Source organism: Corythoichthys intestinalis, chromosome 6 (assembly GCF_030265065.1).
Source record: "Corythoichthys intestinalis isolate RoL2023-P3 chromosome 6, ASM3026506v1, whole genome shotgun sequence".
NCBI classification, from domain to species: Eukaryota; Metazoa; Chordata; class Actinopteri; order Syngnathiformes; family Syngnathidae; genus Corythoichthys; species Corythoichthys intestinalis.
This window is the reverse complement of record NC_080400.1, coordinates 44254480-44267157: the sequence shown is the minus strand read 5'-3', so window position 1 is coordinate 44267157 and position 12678 is coordinate 44254480. Positions and strand designations below refer to the sequence as shown.

Below are 12678 nucleotides of genomic sequence, written 5' to 3'. Positions count from 1 at the left end.
TTATTTTAGTGTGGCGGTGAGCCACAATCCTTTATATGTAGGAGAAACCCTGTAATATACATTTCAGAGCGGCAATATAAAGTCCGTGATATCGCAAATTTTTGCTCAAGATTATTGTACCACTAGAATCGGGTAACACCCCGTGCCTAGTCGTGGTTTCTCAGAAGCATGCAAATTCCTCACCCTAACCCATCGGAATGGTTTCACACAACCTATATTAGGCGGCAAAAAAATCGTGTTAGTGTGAAAGAAGTTATACTTTGAAGCACTGACATACTGAAAACCTGTATGAAACCTGAAACCTGGTTAAAAAAAATAAAAAACAGTGCTGTACAGTGTTACCTGCAGATGTTTTGATGGAGTTTCTCCTGGAGCTCGATGAAGCTATCGTAGCGTTCCTGTGTGAATGTGATGTTTCTCAAAATTGCTGCCACAGCAAAGGGGCGCACAGCTGCTGTCTACACATGAGCATGACATGCGATTTAGGGCCTAGTGAAATAATATTTAAATTCTTGCTTGAATATTAACTATGACAAATGCAACCAACCTGCTTGGTGACAATCAGCTTCTGAAGCTCCCCACTAATAGGGCTAACACGTTTGTACCGAGGGGCCTCCAACCTGGACAAAACATATTGGTAAGTCTTGTGTGCATTTTTCACTGAGAGTATGAAAATAGCACAATGGGTTGAGTAACATGATTATTCAAATTACTGTAATTTTTGGACTATAAGGTGCACCTGACTAAACGCCGCACCCACCAATTTTGATTAGACAACTATTAGTTTACTTATAAGCCACACTGGACTATAAACTTCAAGCATCGACATTGTATTATGTCTTACTTATTCATGAAGACCTGCAGTCCACGCACCAAACCTTCCAAACACAGAAGGTCATAGCGGTTTGCTGGTACATCAATCTTGTAAAGGACAACGTCTGATGCTCCTGCTGCCTTGACATCACCTTGCTCACGGCTAATTATCTCCTTCTCTGAAGTCTGGATTAGGGTCAGAGTTCAATTGCATTTACCAACATTAAACATTTTAAGGACTTTTTAAGGATTTTAACCTGCATTTGCAGCAAATGAAGTGTGGTTAAAAAATTTTTTAAAAAGTAAAACGTGAATCTGGATAATTTGAGGAAAATGTGATGTCTGTGTAGTTTTATGTTGTACAGCCAAAGAAACATCTTCTAATTCACGGACTGAACTTTATCAATATGTTTTTGTGGTTTTCCATAGAAAATTATTGTATCCAAAGTTTGTAAATCAAAACGCCAAGTATTTCTTTTTAAAAAAAAAAAACATTGTCTGTGTGGTTATTTGAGATATTATGATCATAATTCCATCTGGATCTTGGAGACGTGCTATATAGTGTTGCACCGATACCATTTTTTGGGCCCGATACCGATATAGATACCTGGCTGTGCAGTATCGGCCGATACCGATACCATTCCGATATCACTCTGTTTGCAAAACCAAAACCAAAAAAACCCATAAATATACATATGTACGTATAAGGGATGCAACGATACAGTTACGTCACGGTTCGGTATGATTTTCGATACAATTCAATACATTTAATGCTCTGAAACAGAAAATACAACTGTCCTTATTATTTTTACTATTTTTTTTGCTAACAAGCAAAAATAACAGTTCCATCATATAAACAAGCATTTTAGTGCATCATATTTATGTGCTTACTTATTACTGATCTGAACAAATTTTGCATATAAGTGCTGAGAACAATCTTTACTGTTTGTAAAGTGGGGCACACTGTTGATTGCTGCAGCTCTCTTAGCAGCTATATTTACCATATAAGCAAAACATCCCATTTGTGGTCCGAGTCCATTTGTTACCTGTGCTGAATTAACAGTATTTGCAGCATTATCTATAGTCACTGGTATGGATTGATTTGGCCTGCTTAACTTCCATTCAGTCATGGCGGTTTCTAATTCATCAATGTAGTATTATGGACTACACGTCGCTCTGGGCTCACGCAGCTAATGGCATGGGATCTAATGTAGGACATCTAGGTTGCTATTTGATGATGTCTAGTGTGCGCACGCGAGAGTTGGCATGGGATCTAACATTGGGCATCTAGGTTGCTGTTTGATGATATCTAGTGTGCGCGCTGCGCCGCTTGAGTGTTTTCTGGCCACAGAAGTCACTTCTGCTCATTACTGCACAACACCAGCATATGACAATCGACTTTCATAAACAGGACGAGTTTGAAGTACGGCACTCTTAATTTGCCGCTCTTTGTTCATCATGAAACCATGAGTTTGCTTAGTCTCCCACGGTCTTAATCTTTCTGATCCCATCGGCGCTACAATAGCAGGCGTTAACTTACGCATGCTAATCGTTTTTGAATGCCATTTTAGCAAAACAGCTTAACATCGCGGACTTGCGTTGAAGTGAACGTCCTTAATATTGAAGATGAAGGTGTTAATTTCGTTTGGTAATTTCGGGACAAAGACATACAGATGTCATGCATCGGGATTTGGGGAGTTAGCTCACGAGGGGAGGACAGTACATTTGCTTTCAAGTGATGCCAGTAGATGGTATCGGCGCCCTAAATGTTGGTACTCGTCGATACCAATACCACCAATTTGGGCCGGATCAGCGCCCCCTGCCGATACTGGTATCGGTGCAACTTTAGTGCTCTAAAATGAACTCACAAAACACAAACAATAGAGAGGTTAGCGGCAGCAATACACTTACAATTTCATCCAGTTCCAGTCCAAATTCAAAACATAGTTCGTCAAACTCCTCATCAGCTGAAAGAAGAAACCAGTAATTGTTATACACAGTTCATGTTTTACTTTCTTATCAGAGTGAATATATATATTTTTTTAAAATAAAAAATAAATAAAAACTTTAATATCGTATAAAATATACTTCATTGTGATAGGTAAGGTAAAGAATCAAATTAACGCATTCCATTTAGTTAACACGATATTTTTTAAACAATCATTTTTTAAAAATTGAACAATAGAACATACAAATGACAACAATACAGAGCAACTAGTTCACATAGAATATAATCTTATCAACATTTTTACATTGTAAGATATACAAAATAATAAATTAAGAGGGAAAAAAATAAGTTAAACAATTTTGTATGAGCTTCTTAAGTAGACTTGCATTTAGTATTTCGTATCATATTAAGCTATCTTGAAATATAATTCAAATTCAACCAAGAATAATTTAAAGTTCGGCTTTACGTTTTGAAATCTAGATTTATGAATATGATATTTCCCTAGCAATATATAAAGTAGGGCTGTCAAAATTAACGCGTTAACGCGCAGTAATTAATTTTTTAAATTAATCACGTTAAAATATTTGACGCAATTAACGCAATTAACGCAATTAACAATTAATTAATAATGTCCCTCTCAGACAGTATTCTGCCTTTTGGTAAGTTTTACAGCAAGGCATTTTGTGCTGTCAAACAGCGAACTCTTGTGGTCGCTTTGCGACATGGTTTATTTTTTTCTTGCCAGTTTAATATTAGGCTGTATTGGCACCATGGAAAAAGTGCTTAGAAAATGGATTTCGTTCCACTGAAATGGATCTACATGATCTCTGCATTGTAATTTACATACGTTGCTAATTACGACCAAAAAAAAAGTTCTACTCACGGTTTCCAGTCATTTTTTAGTAATTAGCGTTTTCGTGTCGGTCTTTTTTTCCCCCGTGGCGCAGTGATATTGATACGGCGGAGTCGTATCGTCAGTGTGTGAAGCCATTTTAGGTCACGTGCACCAATAGGAGACGAGGACTGTTGCTATGAGCTTCGATAAACAAACAATATGGCGGCGACCGTGCCAAGCTACGACACGAGCGAAGATGAACCAAAGATAAGAAAACCGCATTCGGAATTTAGTCAAAAGGCATCGAAACGATGCTATACGCATCTCTCAACTGTCCAAGGGCGAAAAAGGGCAGGAATTTGGAAAAAACGTGCAGAGCCCGCGTGGTTGCGTCAGACAATGGCTTTCTTCCCAGGCTCCGTCGAAGGATCTTGCTGAAAATGCGTCGAATGGGATTTTTAACGACATTGACTACAGGTAAGCCACACACACATATTGGTGCACGTGACCTAAAATGGCTTCACACACTGACGATACGACTCCGCCGTATCAATATCACTGCGCCACGGGGGAAAAAAAGACCGACACGAAAACGCTAATTACTAAAAAATGACTGGAAACCGTGAGTAGAACTTTTTTTTTTGGTAGTAATTAGCAACGTATGTAAATTACAATGCAGAGGTCACGTAGATCCATTTCAGTGGAACGAACCAACACAATTTTGGCTCAGCCAATACAGCCTATATGGGCTGCACGACGTCTCTGTTGTGCTTATATGATCCTTGGAAAAGATTTGTCCGTAAGTATGGTTGTTGTAAAGAATGTACATATTATGTTAATAAGCGAAATGTTATATTTTTTGTATGAGACGCTTTTTGTTTATGTTTAGTCAACCTGTATAGCGTGCTAAGCTAACGTTGTTGCTAATGCAATGCTTGTTTACTTTTTTTTTTTGTAGTTTTACGTAACCGGTCTAAAGAGGACAATGGTTTGAGGCCATTTTATTAATAAATCAGATGAAAAAGGAAGAAGTCTGATTATTAAGGCGTCGTTCACTAGCTGTCTAGCTTTGGAAAAAGTAGACGCTTCGGAGTGAGGACAGCATAGACAGATTTAAGAGTGAAATGCCCACTACAGTCCTTATGCACCGTACGTTGAATGTATATATCCATCTTGTGTCTTATCTTTCCATTCCAACAATTTATTTTACAGAATATATATATATAATTCACAGAAAAATATGGCATATTTTATAGATGGTTTGAATTGTGATTAATTGTGATTAATTACGATTAATTAATTTTTAAGCTGTAATTAACTCGATTAAAAATTGTAATCGTTTGACAGCCCTAATATAAAGATTTAATATTGTATATATATTTTTTATCTTTGGATTCAAATACAGTAATGTTTGTTTTACCCTTTAATTCAATCTTTTGTTTGGTTTGACATTAAATATATTTTTGAGGATCAATCCAAAACTTTGCATTAATGGGGCAACCATAAAACAAATGAGTCACGCTTTCAGGTCCAGTCTTACAAAATGTGCATTTGTTGTCCTTAAAACGAGACAAGTACACATTTAACTCGGCCTTTAGTTTGGTATATATTATGTAAAACCTTCAAATGCAATTCCTTTACTTTTTGGAAACAGTTTAAAAGGAACAAGCCACGCCTCTCTCCTTTTAATATGATCAAACTGTGCATTCAAAAAGAATTTCCCACGAGGTTCAATTTTCCTATTACTATAGAAAGATTCCTTTATATGTACATTTGTATGTACATATATACATTTCTTGCTTAAAAGATCTATATTATTTAAGTAAAGGATATTCTCAAGAACGGCTTGCTCGTTCTAGCCTTTATATTATTTCATTAGTTCTAATATTCCACTGGGGATGGAGTTAATCATAGAATGAAATTCTTTAAATTTAATGGGAATTTTTTTTTCTACTAGAAATTCTTTATTAGAAAGAAGCTGTCCATCGCCTTTAAATAAACATTTCAAGTATATATTTTTTATCAATCCAATTTTGTATGAAGAGTGATTTGTTCCTTTTTGTAATATACTCGTTATTCCAAATAATAGATGTATGCGGGAAACGTTGTGAGAGTGACATAATTTCCAAGACAACAAGGCTTGTTGATAAAAACCTGACTAACTGGAAGTTTCGAGAGAAAAAAAAAAAAAAAAACATTTCATCTGCGATGCAGTTTGCCTTGTGACGTAAGAAGGATGATGCAAAGCCGTTGACATTACCCCTAAACGTAATTCCACTTTATTGTTGGCAAATAAGAGGACACTTTTGTTTTGAGGTATGTTCTATGCGAATTACTCTTTTTTCATTCTTACAACTTTAACGATCTAATTTCAAGTAAGCAAGTCATTTAGCTAGCCAGCTACGACCGGCTAGAGTTCAGACAACTACACGTGCGTTTAGGGTGGTAAAAGAAAAACGTAATACTGTTGTATTACATGTTATTCATTATTTTAGTTGCATGCGCGTTACTTACTATAGGTTCTCCCCAACGCTCTAAAGAGAAGATCCCTCTTTACACCGACAGTTGGCATGTTTTCGGCTAAGCTTCCTATCCTTGGCTACGGTGAAAAGGACCCCACTAGTTAGCTTTAGCTGCCTACAGAGGTGCCTGATTACACACAGACGCATAATATTTATTTATTTTTTTGATTTAACCTGTATTTCCTGTTCGGCAAGCGCTAAACGTGGGAACTACACAACTAAATGTATTCTCTTGGTTGGTTACAAAATGCTACACAGTCACAGGGAGAAATGTCAGAATAAAAAAGTGTGAGGACAGTGGTCTCATCTATTATTATTGACAACCCACTACGTACTGAGACCCTGGTTGAAGTGGTACATTTTAATCCTCCATTTGATCGCGATCAATCAAATATGGGTCGAGGTGACACTTAAATCAAAATAGGTTTAAAATGAAATTCAGGTTGAGATATATAGCCTAGTAGCTCTTATGACCGTAGGTAACCCGTGCATTCATCCAGTCCTCCTTCCTTCCAACCAGCCCGGCCCTCAGTCTGCACGCGCCACTTCTTCAAGTCCAATCATCGCACGACGGAGGTAGCGCTCCCCTCCCTTCAGTTTTTACCCGTTCAGCAACACGACGTAAAATAATTTTATGCGTTGTGCTGGTTGACATAATAAGCCAGAACCGGAGACTGCGGTGTTCATAACAGCCAAAGGTGAGTTTTTTGTTTTTGCTTTTTTTCCCTCCAGTGTTGCTATTTCGCAGATGTGCGTGCAGCTGCAAGTGCATCAAGTTACCGGAAAAACGAAATAGTCACCCTACCGGCTCCTCTCGTTTTGCCCGTTCTCATGCTTTAGACTCCGTTTTCGGGTTATATTATTATAAAGAAAATATTTAAAAAACAGCTAAACGTGTGCATTATTTAAATAGCCTGTCTCTTGAGTAGACTATTGATATATTGTGGTGTTTTATTTTAAAAAGAACAACCGGAAATTGGCCTTTGCCTGTTATCCATTGTGTGAGTTTTCTGCGGTGTACTGAAATGTGCAGTACTTTGCCTCTCATGTTTTTTCTGGTTCTTGGGTAAATAATAGATTTTTATTAGCTTTAACTCATTGCATGCCATTTACAATTCACGTCCAATCCATTTTGACTGGGAGTGAATGATCGCTGGAAAACTTCCCATTCAAAATGGATTGGACATCTAGCGCAGTCAGTGGTATTTATTTATTTATTTATTTATTAATCTATTTATTTATTTATGCTTGCAATCATTATTTAACAATTAGGAAATAACAAATACAATCACTATTTCTATGAATCTCAGCAAGTCATTACATGTTGATATGATCACTTATACAATATTTCCCTGCCTTCACAGTTGAAGACATATATAAAACAGACCTACAGGCCACTCATGATCCTTGTGGGTGCACACCATGTACCGTATTTGACCACAGTTGTACAGTATTTATTGCTGTAATGTACACACACTCCTATTTGACACTTTATAGACCGCCAGGAGGGAGGTCATAAGTTCTTGCTTACTTGTTCTTGGCCTTCTTGGGGAGGACGTTAACTTAAAATAATAATAGGTCACTGTTCAACCTTTATGAAATATTTTCATATTATTTGCAGGGGTGAAAGTGGGCGGGAACGGCCAGGAACGCAGTTCCGGTATAAGATTCAGGGGCGGAACGCAGTTCCGGTATAAGATTCAGGGCTGGAACGCTGTTGGTGCTTTGATTCTGAAAATATGATGGCAACTGTCAAAACGCTATGTAAAAAAAAAAAAAAAAAAATTACAAAGCTGCTACACATGCATTTCATCTTCAAGAAGAAAACAATCTACCAACATCATATTTACATACACAAGTGTTAACAGCAAGCATAATAAAGTGCTTGTGTAGCGTAATCAGTTTCCATCGATATTTATTACCATAATTTCCCAAATATAACGCGCACTTTTTTCCCCCCCAAAATCATGGGTGCGCATTATACACGGGAACATAGATGGACACAGAAATATATATATATATTCTATATATCAAGACAGATTTTTTTTTTTTTTTTATTGACACGGCCATGTTGTGTTACAGAAAACGTATGCGGCGATCCGTTGCCGACTTTTACGGTACATGACGTCACCATTTTGTTTCGGTAATACTTCACTCTGATCGGTCGAATGATTTCGTCTGTGTTAAATTGTGCTTTTTTCACTCTTCCTAAAGCACAGAATTTAGTTTCTTGAACTCATTTGAGTCAACGTTTATTGCAACTCGGATCATAACAAACGTAACACAAAACAGACATCCTGTGTCCGTCATCTATATCTGTCCCTCGGGAAACTCAAACCCAAATAACAATAGTTCCTCTTGTTACACACAGCGATGCGCTCTTTCCGTTTTCCGACTTCATTCCCCACTTTTATTTTACCGTATCAATCCATGGAAGAAACATTTATTCATCATAATGAAAGGAGCAAGTTTTACAGCAGCCATTAAAAGAAAAGTCACATCTGTTATGTTTTCTTCTGCATTCTGGTAAATTGGAGAAGTTGTCAAATCATATTACTACCGTACATATTGTCAGTTTACGGTAATGTTTTGAATTATCAATGTGCTATGCTTGTGCTGTGTTTCACGGGTCAGTAAAATGACATTTCTGTATCTGTACACGAGCTCTGTTTTCTTGTATTCTTCTATTTATTGGTGCTAAAATTAGGGTGCGCGTTATAAACGGGTACAATAATTTTCCCTAGATTTTACAATTAAATTTGGGGTGCGTGTTATACACGGGTGCACCTTATATTTGGGAAATTACGGTATTTATTTTATTCAACAGATGGCATGGAGGTTTCCCCAGCTGCTGCCGTTATCTTAGTCTGACGATGACGAGTCATGTCAATGTGCGGATGCACGCAGCAAAGTAAAACGCCTGGATTATTTATCTGTTCAATTGGCTGACATACTGACATGTGATCACCAGAGATAGTTAGCTCTGATTGGTTCAAATGTGCATGTTTTCTAAAACAGCAACAACAACAACAAAAAAGGGCAATGCAACAGAAAATGGATCTTCTGAATCTTTAAGAGCAAGGAAAGAGTTAAGGTGGCTTATTTATCATATTTACTTTTTTTTTCTCTGACGGCGAGGTTCAGAACATTTTAGCTTTCAATGTGCACTTAGTACTTATATTTGTTCATTTATGTTAGGCTACTTATTCATTTCCTTATGATTTAAAAAAGTAAATGTTTGCGCAATCTTCAAAATATATTCCATTTCACTCTGCATAATATAAGTCCCCCCCCCCCCCCAAATAAATAAATTAATTAACATTTCTGGCTCCGTGGCGACCATCACGTCGTGGAGTTCCGGGCAAGAAGTTCTGACCACTTTCACCCCTGATTATTTGTGATAATATGACTGACAACTAGTTGGACGCCACCTCTTTTATATCTTGAGGTGGTCTGTATTGCTTTCACCGACACTAATTTACTTTGAGGAGGGTGGCAGGAACAACAACAACAAAAAAAATACAAATATGCTGACTGCTTAACGGCATTCGTCACTTCCCCCTTTCTCCATCCATTTTAAAGACAGAAGTCGATGCGAACGTGAAGATGGCAGAGCAACAAAAGAGACAAAAAGTTTTGTCTATGTAGGGAAAAAAAGGAAGGCTACCATGATATACAGAATAAACATTGGCCCGGCTTTCACTTGCTGGGTTTAGGGTTTAACTCCCCCACGCCCCAAACTTTTTTTTTTTTTTTTTTTTTTTTTTTAAAAGTTTTAGAGTACAGTTTTTTTTTAAACATTTTATTTCTTTTTTTGTCTCAGGGCTGATAACATTATTAATTGCACACGTTCAATTACTACCTCTCTATTACTCACGGACATACAATTTGGTAGGTATATTCAAGGGATATTTGCGCGTCAATCCTTGGAGCCCTTTTTCTAATTTTGTTGACCCAGGGCTCATTAATTACATGAATTAATTTCAGGTATATATTGTTGTCTGTAGGTTCCAAGATAGCCAGTGTGTAGCCATGTGCGCTCTTCGGTTGTGCTTTACATTGTCTGGACTGGAAGATGTTTTGGGAGTAAGCGTGGCAGTCGTAGTACATTTTGAACTTATTTACAACAGTGAAATGCAGACTACTTTAGGAGGACACAAATATTGTGTTTACTATGGATGTAAATAGAGAGTTCTAAAACAGCAAATTCTGCACACGTATTTGTTGTTTAATTAGAAAACTAACACCCTTTCACATATTCATTAAAAAGCTATGCTAATACTCCATAATTGTGGCTGTATTCAGAGGTACCGCTAGAGATTTGTAATCGCTTGGGGAAAGAAATACCAATCTGAGCTCACTGCTTCTATGCCACAAATAGAAAATAGTATTTTCTAGGGCCAATCACTCGAAAGCCCTTAAAGTCATCATTGCTTGTATTCAACCCCTTTTTGGCGCAGTTGCTCATATGAACATGTTTTGAATGTATTTTTCAATAAGATGAATAATTCACACTCATGCACATACTCTTGGGCAACCACATTACAACCCCAAGAGTCAAATTGTGTTTTGTGTCGTTTTGCAAGCATGACCTACCAACCATTTTCACATTTCTGCAAGACTTGCTGAATGGGATAATGGCACAATGATTCACAAAACAACAGAGTCACACAATAGAAAACAGTATTCCCTCCATCACTCCCAAATACACATGCTTGCTCACTCCCTCCTTTTCTGAAACTATGTCACAATATTTCTCATTAATCCATTAAGAGGGTGCATAAAGCTGCCTATTGAATGAGCACATCTTGCACCCTGAGGATTTTCACAAAAGGCAAGAGATTAGGGTCAAACTTCCATACATGTTCTTATGGTGCATTCTTGTGTTTTAACCTTTAGTCAATCAGTTTGTTTGTCTGAAATAAGCCACAGATTTAGATTTCTACTCTGTTTGAAACAGTGGCTAAACATAATTGGATGTAATTCAGTCAGCTGTAGCTTTGTAACCACTGTAAAAAGACCATCTCTCTCCAGTCACAGCTTCGCCGTATTCTCTGTACAGTGTTATGAGCGGTGTTGTTAATCTTACTTCAAAATGTAATTATTTGATTAAACAGTTACAAATTACTTCTCGCAAAAATTGAGTTATTAGCACAGTTACCTCATTGTCATTGTTATTAAGTGATTGAAGAATAAAAACACTATATACAGTTTTAAGAACATTTGGTATTTATTTTGATCAAATACATTAGTCTGTTCAGAAAAGCCACATGAAAACTGACCATTAACCAGTGCAATACTCTTAAACTGTATTTTGGTCCTACTGCACAATAAGCAGAACACTATCCTTTAATATTCCGTAAAGTAACAACATTAAATATTAAAAATAATTCAAATTTGAAAATACGACCTTTTAAATTCCTTGCCCATCGCCATTTTTGCTGTCTTGTTTTTGCCAGAGCATGTAGTCACAGTGAAGCAGCCAATCATCATCACGTTTGCAATGGCGTTACCAACCCCTTCACCCCCCCCCCCACCCATGCTCTGCTCTATCCTGGCTGATAATTTGTGACAAAATCAACGGTCAACAACTTGCGCTTCATTTAATAAAATTGTGGTGACGTGCCTCGTAACATCCTCAGTAACGGTAACAGCGTTGCAAAGATGGGGAAAGTAATTAATTAGATTAATACTGAAAAAAAAAAAAAAAAAAAAAACGCAGATAGAAACGCTGTTATACTCTAACGCTGTTATTAACAACACTGGTTTGAGTAAATATACAAAGTCGACACGCCTCTGATGAAATGCCAGCTGGCTTTAGCGAAGCCAACGTTGATTTTGTCAAAATGGGGTTGATGGTTATCAGATTTGATTACAGTTTGGGACAATGACAAGAGAGAGGTAGTGGTTTGCCAAAAGAGCAGTTGTGTTACATGAGCAGTTAAAATTGACAATTGCATTTAATACTTTTATGCACTAATTATCATAGTATTTCTCAAATGTTTTTGTTTCATTTTTATTGGAGAAAGCAACTTTTAAATAGCTCTTGACACTGGCTCTGTTAGCGGCAAAAGCTGGGGTCATCACTTGCAGTTTTTCTCTCTATATGGTTCTCCATTCAAATAATATACTGTATAGCAGGGGTGTCCAAACTTTTTGTAAAGGGGGCCAGATTTAGTGTGGTAAAAATGTGGGGGGCCGACCTTGGCTGACGTCCTTTACAGAGAAAAATATATTTCAGCAAATTTTAGCAACCATTATTTGTGTCACATTTGCTTTATTATTATTATTTTTTTATTAATAATTTCAACAATCTCGCAACTAGCCTTTGTGGCATTCTCTTTCAACTCTCGGGCTCTTGCGAAATACTGCTGCTGTAAAATTAAACTAGCTTCAAGTTGCTTCAATTTCTTGCTACCGATCTTCCCTGTAATCCTGTCGTCCATGTCAGTGTGTCTTGTTTGGTCATATCGCCTCACATTGAACTCTTGAAAAACAGCGACTGTCTCTTTGCAAATGAGGGAGACATACAGTAGTTGTTGCGTATTTTAGTGAAGAAG

The 12678-nt window shown here is 37.2% G+C and overlaps 2 protein-coding genes across 7 annotated transcripts in view; one reads left to right on the top strand and one right to left on the bottom strand.

The window, feature by feature from the left end:
- Positions 1 to 12678, bottom strand: part of farsb (phenylalanyl-tRNA synthetase subunit beta) — a 34107-nt gene that overhangs the window by 19119 nt on the left and 2310 nt on the right. Inside the window, exons 1-5 of one of the 4 annotated variants that reach the window (XM_057838136.1) lie at positions 6111 to 6264; positions 2725 to 2780; positions 845 to 999; positions 548 to 620; positions 343 to 458 (exon numbers count right to left, since the gene is read on the bottom strand). In XM_057838136.1, the coding sequence (XP_057694119.1) occupies positions 343 to 458; positions 548 to 620; positions 845 to 999; positions 2725 to 2780; positions 6111 to 6168 (458 nt within the window). In that variant the 5' untranslated portion in view covers positions 6169 to 6264. Of the gene's footprint in view, positions 1 to 342; positions 459 to 547; positions 621 to 844; positions 1000 to 2724; positions 2781 to 6110; positions 6265 to 12678 lie in introns of those variants that run through there. The other 3 variants (XM_057838139.1, XM_057838137.1, XM_057838138.1) reach the window with 3 other exon arrangements.
- The window catches only part of acsl3a (acyl-CoA synthetase long chain family member 3a), a 41168-nt gene continuing 34300 nt past the window's right edge, over positions 5811 to 12678 (top strand). Inside the window, exons 1-2 of one of the 3 annotated variants that reach the window (XM_057838142.1) lie at positions 5819 to 5912; positions 6639 to 6816. The gene's annotated coding sequence lies outside the window, so the exon portion shown is untranslated. Of the gene's footprint in view, positions 5913 to 6453; positions 6817 to 12678 lie in introns of those variants that run through there. The other 2 variants (XM_057838144.1, XM_057838143.1) reach the window with 2 other exon arrangements.